The sequence below is a fragment of the Maniola jurtina genome, chromosome 16 (assembly GCF_905333055.1).
Source record: "Maniola jurtina chromosome 16, ilManJurt1.1, whole genome shotgun sequence".
Taxonomy (NCBI): Eukaryota; Metazoa; Arthropoda; class Insecta; order Lepidoptera; family Nymphalidae; genus Maniola; species Maniola jurtina.
The window spans coordinates 8,515,110-8,535,897 of NC_060044.1; the positions used below are offsets into that span (position 1 = coordinate 8,515,110).

Here is a 20,788-nt window from a genome sequence, read left to right on the forward strand (position 1 = left end):
TGTTTTTGTTTTTGTTTTTAAACACGGAAATATTTTAAGCGAAAATAACTTCGTGCTACCTGTAACCTACCAACCTATTTTTATGAATTTTTCTCACGTTAACTCCATTAAGTTGTTCAGTTAAGTTTACAAAAAATGTGGAATAAAGATAATGACGTACTATGGTTAGGTATTTGCCGTGGCAGTCTCGAAAAAATGTTTTTTTTTTCCCCGTCACGAGTCGGTAAATTCTTAACAGCTCACTAACAGGACGGCATGTCGATTCCCGAAAACCTGCATCAATCATTATTACAATCGCAATAATTGTTGTGATGAGCCGAATTTATGGTATTCTTGATCCAAAAACGCATTGTAGCCAATAGTGAGCGACCACTAAGAGATGATTGCGATCGTGACATTGTAGCTGTCATTCTACCGCAATTGAACCATGCAGTAAGTTGAGAATTGAGATCTATAACATATATGTATCTACTAGGTACCTACCCTCACCTCATACAGATAGAATGTTACGTTTTGAATAACTAAATACAGATGCTCAAACATTTTAGTTTTTGACTGATGATTTATTATTGCTTAATTCTTAGACTCCTGCGATCCAACAGATGTCAACTTTTCTGTATTCATTGTCGAATAATTTATGTTGAAGTAGGTAACCTATGACTTTACTTTTGTGTTTGTTCTATTGTTGTCTAACTAAGGCAATCAGTTATATCTGCGTCGTGGCCATACTTGTAAGGCCCTACTAAGAAAATCAGAAGCTGTAGATAAGTTATATTTAGTTAGGAAACAAATTCTAATAATAACCTAGGTACCTATTTTTTTTGTCGGTTGGCAATCCTGACTACTGTGGCCTAAAGTCTAAACCCTTCTCATTTTGAAACCCATGTTCAGTAGTAGGCCAGCAATGAGTTGAGAATGAGATGATGATGATCATGATGACAGTTGTATAAAAGGAAACTCCAATTATTTTCTTTTGTCTATCCATCGGGTAGGTTATCTTAATTACCTTTTTTTTTAATTCCATTAAAAGTTAGCCGTTGACTGCGATCTCTCCTGGTGGTGAATGATTGTGCAGTCTAAGATGGTGGCGGGCACCTTATCGGTTTTTACGCAGCATCGTACCAGGACCGCTTGGCGGCACGGCTTTGCCGGCAAGGTGGTAATTAGCTACGGCCGAAGCCTCCCACTAGATCAGCCCAGACACAATTCAGAAATCACACTAATATTATAAAGGCGAAAGTTTGTATGTGTGTGTGTGTGTGCGTGTGTGTGTGTGTGTTTATGTTTGTTACTCCTTCACGCAAAAACCACTGGACGGATTTGGCTGAAATTCAGAATGGAGATAGATAATATCCTGGATTAGCACATAGGCTAATTTTTTTATCCCGGAAAATCAAAGAGTTCCCACGGGATTTAGAAAAACCTAAATCCACGCGGACGAAGTCGCGGGCGTCAGCTAGTAAGTAATAAATTCCCAAATTGCCCCTGCCGGGAATCAAACCCGAGGCCTCCCGTTTATAAGACCACAGAGCTAATCACTGCGCCTGGCCGTCAATTCGTTTCTTCGTAGTAGTTAAAAAGTCAATAATTTACCTTTGGACGCAATAAAGTCCAGCGCCTTGTTGACGTTCGCGATCTTGTGGAAGCGCATCTTGCCGCGGTCGGGCTTGGGCAGCGTCTCGCCGGAGATCACCTCCAGCAGCAACATCAGCTTGAGGCCGTTGCGGAAGTCCTCGTCGATGTTCTCGATGCCGGTGCCGGCCTTGCGCAGGTGGCTGTTGCACCATGCTGTAAAGGTCTGGAATACAACAAAAAAATACATTATTTTCAAGAATTCCAAAGGCACAAAGAGGTCAAGTTATTTATTCTTTTTGTCCTCGCGTATAAAATTATTACTATGCCAAGTTCATTGAAAACGGACACAGGGTACGTTCATGTTAAAAAAAAAAACTTGAAATTGATTTTGCAAGCGGGACTCCAACCTTTATCGGTTTTCGAATTATGTACCCTATGCCGATTGCCACTTCAGCTTCGCAACCCGTCCTCTGGTTCTCCTACGGATCATTTTTGATTTAATCACGTAGAGAAGCTCTAAGCATACCTACCTCTCTATCGCCCGCTAATGTCCAGCAGTGGACGTCAAGCAGTTGATAATGATGATGATGATAAACTACAAGAGAGTTTACATTTGCTCTCAGGGATTCCTGATTTTCCAGGCTGCTGTTAAACAAATGCCAAATGGGACAGACTACGAAACTTTAGGGTGCGAGGCCAAACAGCAGTCTAGCAGGAATCTCCTTGACTGATGGCTATGTATTATGGCTAGTCAATTATATCAGTATAATTTTTGGTTATAGGAATCTAGTGGCTAGCTAGATAGCTAAAGCTAAATTCTCTCCAGCCGCGACGCGCGTACCGCGTAGTGCGTCACTGCCGCGCGTCGCGGCTGGAGAGAATATCGTGCGGGGCGCTGCCGCGACGCGCAGTTCAGCTGCAGTTCAGTTCGAATGCGTGGGCACCTTAAGCGACGTGTCGTACACGTAACGTAGACCTACTTATAAATCCAAGGACGATAGAAAAAATGGACTATAGGTGTATGAAGTCTTACGGGTCTTTTTGTACAAAGGTTGCGCGAGAAATAATCTCATTCTTTTTTCTTACTGTCTCGTCTAGCCGCGCGAGACTACAGTGTTTGCGAGAATGTAGTAGATACCTATGTCTCTATTCTATATTTAGTTCTGTCTCTATGACCTAAATGGAATCATCACCATAGGCACATTAGTAGATGCCCTATTAGAAGTAGCTGACGAACCTAATCTGTCATTAAATAACTCTTTAGTACAAAATATCGGATTGTTTCTTCAAAATAGCAATAGATATGCACCTACCTGGCATTGAAAATACCTATCATCTAACATTAATGCAAGCAATAGGTAGTTACTTTACTTCATATACCTACCTATCTATCATAGAATTATTATGTAAGAACTAACGTACCTCAGATCTATTTACCAACTAATATTTCCTCAAAGGTAATTTTACAGAAATTTTCGCCACAAAATGCATATTTTTCACTGTCACCCATCTAGGTATCACCTATCTAGAATTAATTTGCTTACCTAGACAGCGCAGCGGTTTTCCTTTGACATCCGATTCGTGTGGATATTGTTACCTCGCCTGTGTTTAGTTGAACGTAAAACATCGTGGATCCCATTTAAATGCACTTGGTCTCTAATCAATACTGCAATGTTAGAGGGAACAGAGACAGGCGGGAGAGGGTGCGACCCTCGTGTCAAAATTCGCGAACAGTTACCGGTACTTACGTTTTAGTGTTTATTTTATAGCTAAGCTAACACCGTCTAGAATTACGTGTTTTTCCCTGCGCTTAAATTTAGGCTGTAAATTTTCAAGTTAAAGTTCATCAGCATCATCAGCCCGGCTAGCATGGGCAGTAGATAAAAATTATATCCCCGATTATATCCACTGATTTCTATGACATCAGTGGATATAATCGGGGGATATAATTTTTATCTACTGCCCATGCTAGCCGGGCAGGAACTTATCGCCGGCTCACTACTGAGCACGACCTGATAATGACAAGGTTTTGGTCATAGCACAACCATAGTCGTAATAGTCAACCATAAATTGTACGTGTACCTATATAAGAAAGATACCTATATTGACATTTTGTGTCCATAAATTCAGTATCTTTTTACTTTTTATAATAGCAGTAGGTACTTAGTAGTTATATAGTACAAGTTTTGTAGGTCTTACTATACTTTTTGTAGCAGATGGTAGTAAATTACCCTTCGATACGGCCTCTGACGCGCAAGCTCCTGCGGCGTTTAGTGATGATAATCATGGTCATTTTAAAAATGCAGGCCTATCTTCGACTTGTATTATAAACCGTAAGCCAAAAATATTACGTATGATAGCTAGTGAAAATGAAATTCTCACGGATTGTAGGTAGGTATAAATTATAATCCATTCGAAATCAACACATTAAGTAAATAAACCAAAAAATAAAGTGCTAAGTAGGTACTTAGGTATTTATTAGTGAAAGTAATAAACGGTCATAATATGAGGAAGTTAACATCCCTTTTAAAACCTATCTAAAATGTGAAAGTGCTGATGCATGTTTATTAAAACTACTTAGTGATTGTTTACAACTTAGACGCAGGTTTTACATACAAGTTCCTTCAATACATCTGTGAAAGCTTTGGATCTTTACAAAAGACAAGTAGGTTCCTATCTAAGTATGTACCTATATTATACTGTTACTGTACAGTATTTACAAGTACCTACCTAAGCATTGGAAAAGCACAAGGGAAAAGGTTGATATTTGACCTTACATTTAAATTCCAATACTATGTAGGTAGATAAGTACCTACAATGTGCAGAAGTGTGGAAGTAGATAAAATGGATGCATCCATACTTTCATGTCCATACTCTTAAATTCTTAATATTATAAAATAATATGTGAAAGTGTGCCTATCTGTCCATCTGCTAGCTTTTCACGGCCTATCCATTTAACCGATTTAGACGAAAGGAACAGGAATATCTTGTATATTAGGCTACTTTTTCCCCCAAAAATTCAAAGTTTTTTTGGTTTCATAAAATAAATAAGTTCAGTAGATAAAGTTGCAGGCATAATATTATATCTTACGTCCCTAAGACGGGTATAGGTTAGTTTTATCCCGGAAAAACAAAGAATTCCCACGGAAGTATAAAAACCTAATTCCACGCGGACGAAGTCGCGGGCATAATTTAGTACTTATGTAAATATTTTTATATCCTTGGAGCCGGAACTGCAATTGGACCTTTCTAAACAAAACTAATGCCACAATCACGCTTCGGCCTCGATTGCCCCGTTACGTAGGGCAAGAATGAAAGTTGTAATATTGAAAATACTACGCGAGTGCACCCATATGGACCTACCTTTTTACCGGAAACAGACTGCAAACTACCTAGGGGGTATTTTTTCTAAAAGGTTGAAAGCATAAAAGTCCGTCATACCTACGTCATAAAATTGCATGACCGCACGCAGCGTACCTACCAAATACGGGGTGAATTTTCCCCTCTGAGTTATTATAATAATAATTAGAGAGCGATAGGTGATCTACCAAAGAATATTGGACATAACTAGGGCAGGATCAACCATTCTCATTCCCGGTAATTTTGGTCCAATAGTGGCACGAAATCAGGAATTCCCGTGACTTTCCATTCATCCGATACTTTGGATTTCTGTGATCCGATATTAGACGTCGTCCTCACACAATTCGAATGCGCGATCATCGCAAGTTTACGCGAATTTTAGCCGTACGAACGCCCGACCAAACATATTTACTGATCTCGAATAGGTGTCCCAATTAGCATTCGCGCGATTATCTATACTAATAAATAAAATTGGAGTGACTGTCTGTAATTTCGAAATAACTACCGCATATTAAGGTCATATGGTTATTTGAACGATACTATAACTGAATCACACGTTTTTAAAATTTTTGTCTGTCTGTCTGTCTGTTTGAAAAAGCTAATCTTGGGAACGGCTGAACCGATTTTGACGGGATTTTCACAGACAAGTAGAGAATTGACCAGGGAGTAGCATAGGCTACTTTTTTAACCGACTTTCAAAAAGGGAGTTGTGTTTTTCTACCTATGTACACCGAAATCTCCGATATTTCTGAACCGATTTGCGTCATTTCTTTTTTAATCGATAGAGGAACTTTGCGACATTGTTTCATAAAAAATTTGGAGTCCAACTCCTCAATCCTGATGCTGCAGGGGATCTGACCAATCCACGCGGGCGAAGCTGCGGGCATCGGCTAGTTAGGTTAATATTACTTATTAGTACCTTACTTTAACTTAAATTAGAGCAAATGCAACAGGGAAGGCACTAACTCCCATGACACAGTTTTTACTTTTTTGGGAGTTAGGGGTCCAAATCACTACGTCAACATAAGTTTTTGTTAAATAAACATTATTAAACATTATTATTGCGTATTCGCGATGTATTAGGACGACGCGGAAGCCTTACTGTTTATTTATACGGTAAATATAATATTTTATTTTATTTCATTTATTTATTTTATTTTATTCATATTTATTTGTAAACAACAGCGTATTAATTATAAGTTTTCGCGTTATATTTCTGGATAAAATATTAACGATTTTCGGATTTTTTCCTTTACCTGCTTCTGCTCATAACAGCTCATAAGTCTATAGCGTAAAGATTTGATTGAGCCTTGTACCTACTTTGTTGTAATATGCCATAATTATTGGCGTTAAACTAGTCCATATATACCTAGGTACATACATATAATAGTTATGCAATACTTAAAGTATTATAACAAACAAACGAGATGCTATTTGCGATACATGCAAAAAGTATACGGCTAAAAATAATCTCCTCAGTCTCTCAGAATGTGCGAGATGATATTTTGCAGCTGCAGCCAACAGGTGATAGAATGTTAGTCCAGTAGCTTAACAGTAATGCCGCTTTAACATGAACAGCTAGGTACATTCGGGTCATAAAGAAATTTCCATTTCAATTTTAAATTCTATGGAACATTTTATTGACAAGTGGTGCAAGGAATTTGTATTATGAAAACCACAAAATCCGCAAGTTGAACAAGACCCGCATTTTTCAGTATTGAAATGCGAGGGACGCCAACGCCGCCTCTGTTGACGTCATAAGCATTTTTTGATGCATACGATGCAGCCAAATATTTTTGCTGACGTCATACGCATTTTGAGTCTTACAAAATACGTTACATAAGCACTTTATGCCTCTCTTCATCTTAAATCAATATAAAGTTCTATTAAAATGTAGCCTATGTCAACTGGCACCCGAACCATAATAACGAATCGATTGACACCTTATTCATCAAAATCGGCTCAGTCATTTTAGCGCTACGGTGGAACATCACACTGCACACTAATATTATAAAGGCGAAAGTTTGTGTGTATGTTTGTTACTCCTTCACGCAAAAACTACTAGACGTATTTGGCTGTTTGGAATGGAGATAGATAATATCCTGGATTAGCACATAGGCTAACTAAACCAGCCCCAGACACAATTCAGAAATCACACACAATATTATAAAGGCGAAAGTTTGTGTGTATGTGTATATATGGAACGGATTTCGCTGTTTGGAATGGAGAAAGATAATATCCTGGATTAGCACATAGGCTACTTTTTATACCGGAAAAACAAAGAGTTCCCACGGGATTTCGAAAAACCTAAATCCACGCGGGTGGAGTCGCGGGCATCGGCTAGTACATAATAATTAATACAGACTTTCTTTTGGCTTTGACATAGTCGAGTAAAAAAAGTAAAGTCACAACGTTTTGGAGAATAAGTGTAATGATTGGAAATTCCTGTTTGACTAGACTATACTATTATTATAGTGAATGGCGCACCTATGAAATGCAAACGATTGGTTCCAGTGGCTCCAAGGCCACAGCTGATAAATAGCCCTACACTACACAGGCCATTCAGCAAGTCGCGTTCTATTGGCATTGAGGCTGACAATTAAGCCACTTTTTCGCTCGTGTGTAGCGATAACGATGTACGACAACAACCAAAGAGAGACGGAGAGAAGATCTAAATGATAAATTGATAGGTTAACTAGTGCCACATAGCACAAAAACTCTATTGATGTAGCATCGTGATAAGGATGGAACTCCGGGCGATGTTAGACCAACTTCGTTTTTGGTGAGCCGATTTCTATTTGGGGACATTTTTCCGCGAGTTATAAACAAATTGGGATTTTTTTTAACAACAGTAGGTAAATATTACACGCTATACGCGGTCATGGAAATGGCAGCATCTAAATATATAAAAGGAAATGCTGACTGACTGATTGATCTATCAACTACTAACTACTGGACGGATCGGGCTGTTTGGCATGCAGATAGCTATTATGACGGAGACATTAGCTAAGAAAGGATTTTTAAAATTCAACTCCTAAGGGAATGGCTTTGAAAATTGTATTATCTACGCGGACGGAGTCACGGGAATAAGCTAGTGCTACATAAATTATTAACTAAGTATTTTCCCTAAAAAGTGGTGTTCAGCTGTGTAAAGTTTCAGCTCGGCATATTTAACGTATGCAAGCTTTTAAGCCAACCCCGACCTCGAGTTTTCCGTATAACGAATTCGCATCATTTATTCACATCTGTTGAGTTGTTCCACTAGCTAGAGTCTAGATCTAGAGAGAGTAGTAGTTAAGGGGCATGAGACGGGTCTGCCCGCGAAATTCAAATTTAATTTGGTTTTTCACAATTAGTAAACTAATACAACAACGTAGGCTTATGGCATTTTGATTGCGCCAATGGCAGTATCATCCTCACAGGTTTATATAAAAAATCTTTACTTGAAAGAGTCCAGTTTAAGATATTAGCTCTAGTATCGACTTACTACAAGCCTACTTTGTCGTATTAGTTTACAAATTGCGAAAAATCAAACTTAATTTGAATTTCGCGGGCAGACCTGTCGCATCCACCTTAATGATATCTTTTTTCCTGTTCACCTGTCTCTAATACATAAAGGTATTTAAATATTTTGGTTAGCGAGAGTGTTTCGCGGAGACAAATATATATGTTTTTTTTTCTTAAAAAAAAAAAAAAGAATATTAGCTATGCTAATACTTCCCTTTCCCCTCTAAAGCTTGTGCCAGAAGTGGGTATGACAATAATAGTGCAACGGGTGGGGTTTGAACCGCCGACCTTGCGGAATTCAGTCCGCTCCTCAACCGTTGAGCTATCGAGGCTCTCTAATACGTCATAATAAGCGGTTATAAAAGTAGATAGGTATGTTGGTTTATTTATTGCCTCATTTCACTCTCATTCTGGTTAAGGAAATCGGATAGATTATTTTTGTATGTTTTATTAGTGAATATAAATATCCAGTAGGTAAGTTTTAATATACAATATGATGTAGAACGCGAAATCTGGTTTGATTTAATTTAAATGTAAATGCATGCTACAGTGCCACTCAGACCCAGATAAAATCTTCGAAGTTGATACTGTAATTTAATTAATCAAGAACATTATAGTTTTTAATAGAAATATTTTATGTTCACCTTGTGTGGTTATTAGATACCTTCCTTATATTTACTTTAGTTGATGCAACAGTTCAAAATACATATTTTTGTACAAGCTTGTACTTACAAAAGTTACCTTCGCGTAAATTTAGGTTTTTCAAAATTGAGTAGACACCGGCATTTTTATGGATATCCTATGCCCGTCTCCAGGACCAAAACTGCTGTGCCTTTCCTCGAGATGGATTAAGGCGTGAATATGTAACAGGAACAGAATATTTATTTTCACAGATCTTTAAGAAAGAGGAAGTATGTAAATTCAATGAAAGTCAATTTGAAAGATTAATTAACAAGCTGATGTTGAAAAAAAAGAAAGTTCATGACATCGCAGCATAGTAGGTTTATTAAAATCGAAAGTTTAATTTTTATGTAAATTACCAAATAGATACCTAAATCATGATTCGCCATGGAGCGGTTTTCTATAAAAACAGTTAGTTTCAATAGGTAACCGATAAATATTTTTTAATTCCTCGATAAGTTTGCATTAAATGTGTATTAAATGCACAAATGTGTGTCTGTCTGTCTGCTAGCTTTTCCCGGCCTAAAAGTTTAACCGATTTTGATGAAATTTAGTACAGAGATAGCTTATATCCCGGGGACGGACATATGCTACTTTTTATCCCGGAAAAGCAAAGAGCTCCCACGAGATTTTTATACACACCTTAATCCTCGCGGACGAAGTCGCGTGCATCATCTAGTGTAATTAATACAAAATATTGTTGCCTATTATTACGTAATGTCAATGGTCTGAAAAAGATCCTACAATAGCATTGCGTCAGTGTACCGGTAATTGATTTAATCACTGAATTTTTCCTAGATTACATCGGATGCCATCCAGTCATTGTTAAACTCAAAAGCTAGACTCCAATTAAACTGTCCAGCCCATCGATTCAAGAGCTGTTATGTAGGTGAATTGCGTTTTAAATATTCGATGAAATAGTTCGTTTCAAGTACCTATATAAGTACTATAAGTCCTGCTTTTGGTTTAGAGTTCAGATCCCATATTACTATAAGTAGTAGGTATTATAGCACTAAGCAGTGTACGGTTGAAGTATACGTACTAAGTGTATAAGTACTAAGTCCTGCTTTTGGTTCAGAGTTCAGATCCCATATCACTATATTAAATAGTATTATAGCACGAAGCAGTGTAAGTTTTGAATTTACAGAACACCTTTTAACACGATACCTGCCCCGCAGGACGCACCCGCTCCCACCTGTCGGGTGATTCGTTAAGAGGGCTCTCTCCGTCACTCGTTTCATACAATCGTAGTTCCAATTTCATTTGAATATTAAGCAACCAAAGTCCATGAAATTTTTCAGACATATTCTAGAAATAATATCTATGTCTGTGGTTTTCCAGATTTCTGTTAAAATATTAGGTTTTAAAGTTACGCGGTCTTAAAAATTTTCATACAAATCTTTGAGCCTTTGTAATTTTAAAACTACATATTTTTAGAAAAATCTAAAACACCACAGACACAGATATTAGTTTCTAGTATATGTCTGCAAAATTTCATGGACTTTGGTTGCTTAATATTCAAATGAAATTGGAACTACGATTGTATGAAACGAGTGACGGAGAGAGCCCTGTTAACTCAGTGTCTAACACTGAATGATAGCCACCGAGCACATTTTTAGGGTTCCTTGCCTCCGAAATCCAAAAATCGTGAATTTGTGGTTAAATTAAAATGTGTTCATGAACAAATAATAGAAATATCTACTAGCTAGTCTCAGAATTTCTGCCTTTCTTTTTTTGAGCGACGAATTTACAAACGACTTGTATATTAATTGGTTAAGAAGTGAACACGTTCGCAACGATAGTAAAATGTCAACCAAACGGAATATAAAGTGACCGAACTGCATTCTAGGATCGAAGTTCGTAACATATTATGAGTCATCTTGAAACTAGCATCTTGGCACTGGACAAGGAACTATATACCTGCCATTACGGCATGACTTACTACAGGCTACAACATGAATTATCACTCGTACAAATATAAACTTGCTAGCAAACAATTCGGTTCATTTTTGAAACAATCACTATTACGACTGATTCGAATTCTGAATGAATTTTTCTGCGACCTTGTCCTAAACCCTTTCTTAGTGCGTTACGTTATAAAGAGAAACTCTTGAGTAACTACACGCAAAGTTTCTAGACTTAGGGTTTAGTTAGTTATACATTGATATGTCAGTCAGTCAGATAAAAGCTCTTTGGCTAAGCTCAGCCTAACCTAGCTGTTGAATTTATGACTTCCATTATTACGTGACATTGGCTAAGTGCAAAATGGTTTGGCAGTACTAAAAGCATCAGAAGAACATTAGGAATATCCAGGTTTGCTGACGTAACATAATGCTTGATTAAGGTTCCAATACTTCTTTCAATATAACATCTTCAATATAGGTACAATATGTATAGGTAAATACATATTTCCTCATAAAAATGAAAGGACAAAATATGATTTTGCCGGTCGAGGCGAATACAAGCAAAGAATTTTTAATATTTCGTTAGATTTTGTGTGCAATACTGCTGCGGAATTCCAGTTTTTATTTTAAAGCTTACTAATCCAAGATATTATAAAATTCCAGATAGACAGACAATGCTCAAACAATTGCATCTTAAAAAGTGAAGACAGATTTGTACGCTTGTGTGCATGACACATACGCTTAGCGACATAGCCGCATAGGTGCCGCATAGATATTGCGACGGGGGTTTACACTTCTTTTGACACGTTCGAGCGTGCTTCAAAAATGGCTTCGCGTTACCAGGGTTGACTAATCCTAAAAGTAAAAGTGTAAATTAAAAATTTATAACACCCCTGACAAGTGAAGGTTACAGTAACTAGAAAAGAGCTGATAACTTTCAAACGGCTGAACCGATTTTCTTGGATTATAGCTAAGAACACTCTGGATCAAGCCACCTTTCAAACAAAAAAAACTAAATTAAAATCGGTTCATTAGTTTAGGGGCTACGATGCCACAGACAGATACACAGATACACATATGTCAAACTTATAACACCCCTCTTTTTGGGTCGGAGGTTAATAAATCGATGAAAACTAACGACCGAAACTGTTGGACATTTGTGGAGCAATAAATAATTTGTTTATAGAGCAGTTAAAATGACGGTGTCGTAAAAATATTAAGGTGGCCTCGTGTTAGAGATAATGTCCTTGAGAGTTGAGACACATAACATATGCGACCCAGAATGTGAAAATATCTAGCATCACCTTGCAACGCTCACGGCCAGCGTGGATCCGAAATAACATTTGCAGGTGTACTCGAACTCACAGAAGAGCTATTTAGATTCGTACCATCATTTCCTCGGGCTGTGGACATTTCAACACTTGAAAAGCGTGAGCGAAGGTTAGTGCAAGGCGAAAACGATATATATCTTAGAGGAAGAACACACGTACAATTTTTTGTTCTGCTATTGTGCATTAGCGGCGTTAGCAGATTGTCTTGAAGACACTGGAGGCAGTCATATGGATAGAAGTCATATATTATAATGAAATAGTGTAAAGATAATTCAAAATATTCAACTTCTCAAAAATGTATAGTGTCTCTGAAAGAGGTCTGCATAGGTGCAGCCCGGGGTAACTCAGGACAAATCAGATAGTTTAGGGGAAAACGACTACCGTAGGGCAATTCCACCCTACAAATTGTCATGTTAATAGTTTCATTGCATCATTAATTTGATATTTTTCACATTACATGGAAAAGCGTGCCATGCTTGTCATAGGAATGATGGCCGTCGGACCCAAAAAGTTCTAAAGTGGAGACTATGTACTTGTAAGCGTAGCGTGGAATGCTTCGACACGACACGATGGACTGGCGACAGTAAGAACTGAAAGCGGTTGGGTGAGGAAAGTTGGAGACAATGTGTAGCTGCGTTCACTATGGAAGGCCTGTGTTCAACAGTGAATATCTTCAGGCACATCAACTTTTAGTCGAGCGACATATCGCGGTTGTAATCTGATCTAACGAGAGACAGAGATCGTTAGTTTCCTATTGTTATGTTTCCCTGCGAAGTTATACAATAGTCTGAATCTAGAATAGTCGTTCCTTTAACAACAATAATTGTCGTTTCATGAGATGAACTATTGTTAGCCATGAGTGTCTTGATGTGTTGAAATATCACATAACGCAAAAGGAATGTAAAGAATTTCTATTATAAAAGGAATGTTTATCTTATTGTCGTAGTAAGGTAAGATTCCGACGGTAACTAACAGCGTGATGTAAAAATAATTTGAAATTGTTTTTTTAACATGGGAAATCCAAGATTGGAATTTTCTTGACCCACTACTAGATATGATGGTACCTAATGCCACATATTAGTTGTAAACATATTTTAATCTAATTTGTAATATTTACAGTAATGTAAACTAAAAACAAATTCGACCACACCCGTATGTGGAGTGAATTTGAATAAACTCATTACAAATTCAATGTACCTAGTTACACGTTTATCATTATTGGCATTCACCTTTTAACAAGAGTCTAATATTCAAATGACTTTAAAATATAGCTTGTTAAACATTTACCTAAAGAACGTATAGATAACGAGTTGGGTTGGTTCCATTTACATAAATAGTATATCACCCTATAGGGTGATCTTAGGCATGTACTTAATTTAATTTTCTACTTCACATTTTTGTTTATTTATGACTATCAGTTCTTGATACCAGTATAAGAATTTCCTCGTTGCTTAAAATATCGCTAGACATAGTTATTAAAAGCGCTAATAAATAATTTATAAATATTTAGTAAATAATTTTGTAAATATTTGGTAAAATATGATAGGTAGCTGTTAGGCATCGAACAAAAAAAAAATCAAAACATTAAAACTAACATAATGACTGATAGCAAATTGTTCTGGACGTGCTTACTTTAATGTCTTGCAAAGCAAACAAAGAATCTAAATACTCAGGTTTAATTTTTGCATTGATAATGATAAACTACTGCGAAATCTCGCTCTAAATGATGACTAGGTCCGCACATTAACTAAATCAGCAGTTAGTGAATTATTTGGCATGTCACATGTTTGGCTTGCCACACTGAATAATAATTAATATAAAGCAGACTTTATTTATATCTACTCGATAAATAACCTTTGACCATCTATCAAATTGAATATGATGTATAAACGATACCCCCTAGTTTCCATCAAGCATCAGCAATCGATACCTAAAAAATTTTTAGAAAGTTTCAAAATATTTTTTCAAGCTTTAGTTAATTATACGCTACATAGAAATCGGATATTAACGTAGTTAGATCGCAAGAACTTGCTCGCGATATGAAAATCAAGAGAAAAAATATTCGGTTCTACATTTTTTAATGGATCAAGATCGTTTTGCCTTGCATTTTCTGAATATACCTAGTACCTACCTACCTATTATATACTGTATAGTTGTGATATGATAGTGATAGTCTAGTGGTTAGGATGCCCGCCTCCTCAACAACAGATATACATATTCATTCATAACAGTTTATTAAGGTTCATGAGATGCAGCCAGGTGACATAGACAGCGGAGGCTTAATAATATGATATATATGGGATAATGGGACCCCCATTGGCATCATTCGGGTACGGAACCCTAAAACCTCTCTGTCTCATACTGGCGGCGCCGCACGTTTGGGTTTAGATAGGTACTTACTTATTAAATAGGCTAAATATGAATGTACACATGGTACACATTCATTCATTTTATATTTCGATTATTCAGTAGTCAGAAGTGTAATTCGCATTGTTTAAGAGGGGTCTCTCCGTCACTCGCTTCATACAAACGTAGTTCCAATTTCATTTGAATATTAAGCAACCAAAGTCCATGAAATTTTGCAGACATATTCTAGAAACTAATATCTATGTTTGTGGTTTTCCAGATTTCTGTTAAAATATTCGGTTGCAAAGTTACGCGGTCTTAAAATTTCACATACAAATCTTTGAGCCCCTGTAATTTTAAAACTACATATTTCTAGAAAAATCTAAAACACCACAGACAGATATTAGTTTTTAGAATATGTCTGCAAAATTTTATTGACTTTGGTTTCTTAATATTCAAATGAAATTGGTACTACGATTGTATGAAGCGAGTGACGGAGAGAGCCCTGTTAAAGCGGTAAGCATCATTAAAACATCACCATCTCCATCACCACCCACTGGTAGTCACCATCCGTCAATATAATCGCCGATTGTCTTGTCAGCCTGTCAGTCATGGAGTATTAATTTCAACTACCTTCATGTTAACTAATCGGTAAACAATGAGAACTTTTTGCGAATGAATATGAATGGCATAGTTCCTTAGCTTCATTTCAAGCTGTTTTCAACCCAGCTTAAACCCTGTTTGAAAATGATAAAAGAACATAAAAAATGCATACATAGACCGTGTTTGTAAATAAACTTTATTGCATTCTCTTTTAAACTTTCAATTTTTAAACCAAAAAGTTCATAGCGGTTTTTTGGTTTTTGGCGATAAAGGTTTATCATAAGTAGTTAAGTACCTAATATTATTCGCATCATTCTATGGAATAGGTCAATTCACCAGTTTTTGTGGTCAGAAATTCAGGACAAGTTGGCTAAGTAAATAGAAATTTAATAGTTAATACTGTAGACTGGCGATACGATAGGTAATAAGGTATAATAAGAAAATTTCAATAAATGAATACTTCCAAATTGGTAATTATATACTTGTAAACTAGAGAAGATGTAGTATTAAAAGTTAATTAGGTACATAAAAAAAATTAACGTGAACAACAGCAATGATTTTACGAAGAGCAAACCGTTTAAGCAATTATAAAATTGTCTATATAACGAATATATGATATCATTTATCATTATAACAATAGTTAATTGTCTACAAGCTTTGCGTATTATATAAAGCAATGTAAACAATTTCGGTAATGTTTATTCAAATGAAACTTAAATGTGGGCGAGTCTTATTAATAAATCATTGATTGTACAGTTACCTAGATAACTTATTAAACTCGTATGGTTATACTTTAATTAACTATTAAGTTCTTTATTTAAAATTTACTTATTTTTTTAAGGAAAATCATTCATTAATTTCAGAAAGTTTTTCCTATTGAACAGAACCGCCAAGAAACTCTGGGAAAGTATAGGCATAGGAAATCAAAAAAAAAAAAAACACGACTGTGCTATTTTGTTTTTTTTTTTTTTTTTCAAAAAAATTGTAGCCAGTCTCACTGGGGATTATATAACGATAACCCATACATCCAAATCTGTTTAGATATTTAAAAGTTATAATGGAATAAAGAAACTCACATACATTCGTAAATTTCTTGGCAGTAGTGTTACAAGAGCTAAGTCTAGTTTAATAATAATTACTAATAGACTTGCAACGAATAGTATATTCGGCAGTATACCGAATACCGAATATTCGGCGAGGCCCCTGACCGAATAGCCGAATATTCGGCAAAAGTATTCGGCCGGATTTTAGCGCCAAAAACTTGTACAGACGTGATTGTTTCGCGCTCCTTTGTTTTGTTCTAATGTACTCATCGCTCTGAAGTTGGGATGGTCTACGAGAAAAAAAGAAGTAAACTACTTCCTAAAAATGCAGAAAAGTTAGTCTTTCTGCACCATAACCTTCCCTTCTAAATTTTGATTATGAAAATAATTCAAATGCATAGAAAAATTCTTAACTTGTTTAATACAGAAAATGATTAAATTATGTACCTGTTTTATGTACCAATGACTACTTAATAAATGATTATAAAATAAATGAGAACCTTACCCTTCTAAATTTTGATTACCACAATAATTCAAATACATAGAATCCTCCATTTTTCCAATTCAGAAGATGATTATGTACCTGTGTTATGCACCAATGACTACTTAAATGAATATAACAGAAATGAAAATATGAATATATACGTAATCAATCGATTTTAATTTTTAATTTTACCAATTATTTCTCTACGACAAAATATATTATTTAAGTATTCGGTATTCGGCCGAATATAATAAAAGCAGCCGAATAGGCCGAATACCGAATAGTAACCGAATATTCGTTGCAAGTCTAATTACTAAGTCATATTATTTCGAGATTGTTTCTACGCGGAAGAACCTTTGAAAAGCTAGGTTGAACTTAGACCATTATCCAAAAGCTAGGTATATTGTCTCGTGCCTAAGCTGTAAGTTATATAGTCGTATATCTTGACTGTACTAGATCGCGTTGAGAATGCTAATCGGCAAGTGACACACCTGCGAAGGTGTTCCGTTTTGGGCCAACGCCAACCACCTATCATTTCGATAAACAATATATTATATTAACCGTTAGCTGACATACTTTTATTGTATGTGTACTTGTGAACATTAATACGAGGAGTAAAGCATATCTAAGTACTCGTGCTTGCTAGATTTTGCATTGATACTATTTGAAATAATCGTTACGATTTTATTAATCACTAGAGGATGCCCGCGACTTCGTCTGCGTGGATTTAGGTTTTTACAGATCCTGTGGGAACTGTTTGGTTTTCCGGGATAAAAAGTTGTCTATGTCAATTACATGGACGCAAGCTGCCTCGGTACCAAATTTCATACAAATCGGTTAAGCGAATGGGTCTTTAGGAATCCCGTGGGAACTCTTTGATTTTCCAGGATAAAAATGACCGTCCCCAGGATATAAGCTAACTCTGTACCAAATTTCGTCATCGAATCGGTTGAAAAAGTAGCAGACAGACAGACATTTGCATTTATAATATTAATAGTATGGATTTTTGTTATCTTTTTAGTAGTGCACTTATTGCTACCTATAGCAGTCCAAACTGTGGAACTTTTCAAGCTCTGCTTTGCTTTCATAGCCTTGCTGATTTACTCACTACAATCACTTTTGAATGTCAAATTCGCGCCAGTTTTAGTAGTCTACTACCGATTCGTAATGTTTGTTTTAAAAATATCGTAATCTGATCATCCATTCTCCTTCCTTACATAATCACCCTTTCGATAACTGCAGTTCTTATATCATTACCTCTGAAATATCAGTATGGTTGACGTTCAGATATGATTTCAATTCACATTTCTTCAACACTGAGATATTCATAAACATTGAATAAGGCTGTATATGAGGACTACCCTGTACCATCCTTTCACGGTATTTGAATTTATTTTTGATGCATATTTATACGTCTGTTATCTTAAATCGAGTCCGAAGGCGTGTCTAGAGATAGCGTGCTACAAATTGATAAGGATCAACGTACGATAACAACTTGTTGACATGATTTGAGGTTCTTCAATGGCAATTTTAATTGTATTTGGAGAAGAATACTGACATTTATAGAGTTATTTTTGTACGATCATCTTCCGATATGCGGGGCGGCGGCGTCTCATGTCGTATCAACAAGTGTAAATTAAAAATTTATAACACCCCCGACAAGTGAAGGCATCTTGACAGCTTGACATAAATTTGTCAATTGACATAATATTAAGAACCTAACGGTTATCTAACCTTCTTTTCTACAAGAAAACTAGAAAAGAGCTGATAACTCTTAAACGGCTGAACCAATTTTTTTGGATTATAGCTAAGAACACTCTCGATCGAGCCACCTTTCAAACAAAAAAAAGTAAATTAAAATCGGTTCATTCGTTTAGGCGCTACGATGCCACAGACAGATACACAGATACACTGATACACACGTCAAACTTATAACACCCCTCTTTTTGGGTCGGGGGTTAAAAATACGTCAAGGTGTACTTTATATTTATTTTATGAGAGTATTTTATAGTCTTATTTTGTGAAAGACGACCTACTTTTGTTTATGTACATATCGTATTTACTATCGTGATATTTGATGGTCAGATTCTTATTCTTATCTTCATGTGAAATAGTAACCACCTCCTATTTTCTCTTTCTATTCCTCGCGCTGTAATCCAAACTAAATGTCAATCAATACCTGAGTTTGACTGTGTTCATCAACTCCGTCAACTCCATGTTTTCAGTTTCATGACCAATGAGATGGGTGTGTGATTTAATACCTGAAAAAGAAAAAAGAAATTTTACAGAAACATATAAAGTGTAATATAACAACATTAAGTAGGTACCCTTTTGGATCTACAAAATAATCTCTAACAAAAGTTTTGTTTTGGAGAGTTCATAATGTGTTTTTAATTACTGGTTAAACGCTTTGCTGATGACAATTTCCTTGTTCAGAATTCATTTGTTCAAATTAGGAACATAGTACTGTTGTTTGTTTTCACTTTATTAACAAGTGTAAATTAAAAATTTATAACACCCCCGACAAGTGAAGGTTACAGTAATAACTAGAAAAGAGCTGATAACTCAAACGGCTGAACCGATTTTCTTGGATTAAAGCTAAGAACACTCTCGATTAAACCACCTTTCAAACAAAAAAAAAACTAAATTAAAATCGGTTCATTAGTTTAGGGGCTACGATGCCACAGACAGATACACAGATACACAGATACTCAGATACACACGTAAAACTTATAAACACCCCTCTTTTTGGGTCGGGGGTTAAAAATTGCATAGAAACAGTTAAAAAAATACATAGCAAGTGTATGAGCATATTAAAGTAGATAGCGATATCTTTCCGCGTGGGTGTACTAATCCGCTGTCTGGGATATTTTCACCCACCAAAGGCTATTATTAAAAAGAAACATCTGTAGTTTGGGTTCCAGAGAAAAATCATATCACCAGCTAGAAATAAAACGGTTTAGCTAAACAAAGCTGAAAACCCTGTCAGCTATTGTGATATTTTACGATCTTCTGATGGTCCAATCTACTTTTGGAACTACATATTTTGTGAGCGTATGGGATTTTAAATCTTGGGAAAACAAGTAATCTGGGCTTAAAGTGGCATCCGTCTTCTTTTAATTGGTTTGTTTTTGTCAAGGTAACTATATTCTGTTCCAATTTTTTAAAGTTCAAAATTTTTAAATTTAACATGTTTCAAATATCCTGAAGTTTTAGGATCGCTCTAAAATACGTACTAACCAGGATTATGACGATGTAAATTATGAGGTAAGTAGAGAAGACGTATCGTGGCTTGATCGAGAGTGTTCTTAGCTATAATCCAAGAAAATCGGTCCAGCCGTTTGAAAGTTATCAGCTTTTTTTCTAGTTACTGTAACCTCACTTGTCGGGGGTGTTATTAATTTACACTTGTCATTACCTAGAAATCCTTTGAAAGCAGGTTATAACTGATACATAATATGTGATATGGGTTTTATTTAGATTGTGCGTGTACTAAGAAGAATCAAATCTTTCTCAAGAATCGTCGGGATGCCACAGATTCGGAGTCTCCCGTTTGGATTTAATGACATTACATAGGTACGGCAGCCTCATCGTGATAAATGGCTATTTCCAAACAGCTATTACTCAGGCATTTTTATAAATACACGTGATAAACCTACATCCGCGCGGCCCACCATGTCTTCGCTGTCAAACTAAAAATAAGCCCGTGTATGATCATGATCAAATCTTTAGCAAGCGTTTCAAAATGGACAATGTGTAAACAAGACCACTGATGCAATCATGTAATACTGTACTCGGCAAGGCATAACTGCGATACCTATCCGAATTTTATTCGTCTAAACTCATATTTGATATGATTGTCGATGCGTTATCAGATGTTGCTAATTATTATTTATTAATTATTATCTTCCTCGACGTTATCTATTCACTGTTTTCATGGTCCATAGGGGTAGT

At 36.1% G+C, this 20,788-nt stretch overlaps 1 protein-coding gene across 3 annotated transcripts in view; it reads right to left on the reverse strand.

The window, feature by feature from the left end:
- Positions 1-20,788, reverse strand: part of LOC123872955 (alpha-actinin, sarcomeric) — a 52,002-nt gene that overhangs the window by 13,744 nt on the left and 17,470 nt on the right. For all 3 annotated transcript variants that reach the window (XM_045917575.1, XM_045917574.1, XM_045917576.1), the window contains exon 2: positions 1,594-1,798. In XM_045917575.1, coding sequence (XP_045773531.1) covers positions 1,594-1,798 — 205 coding nt within the window. The remainder of the gene's footprint in view (positions 1-1,593; positions 1,799-20,788) is intronic.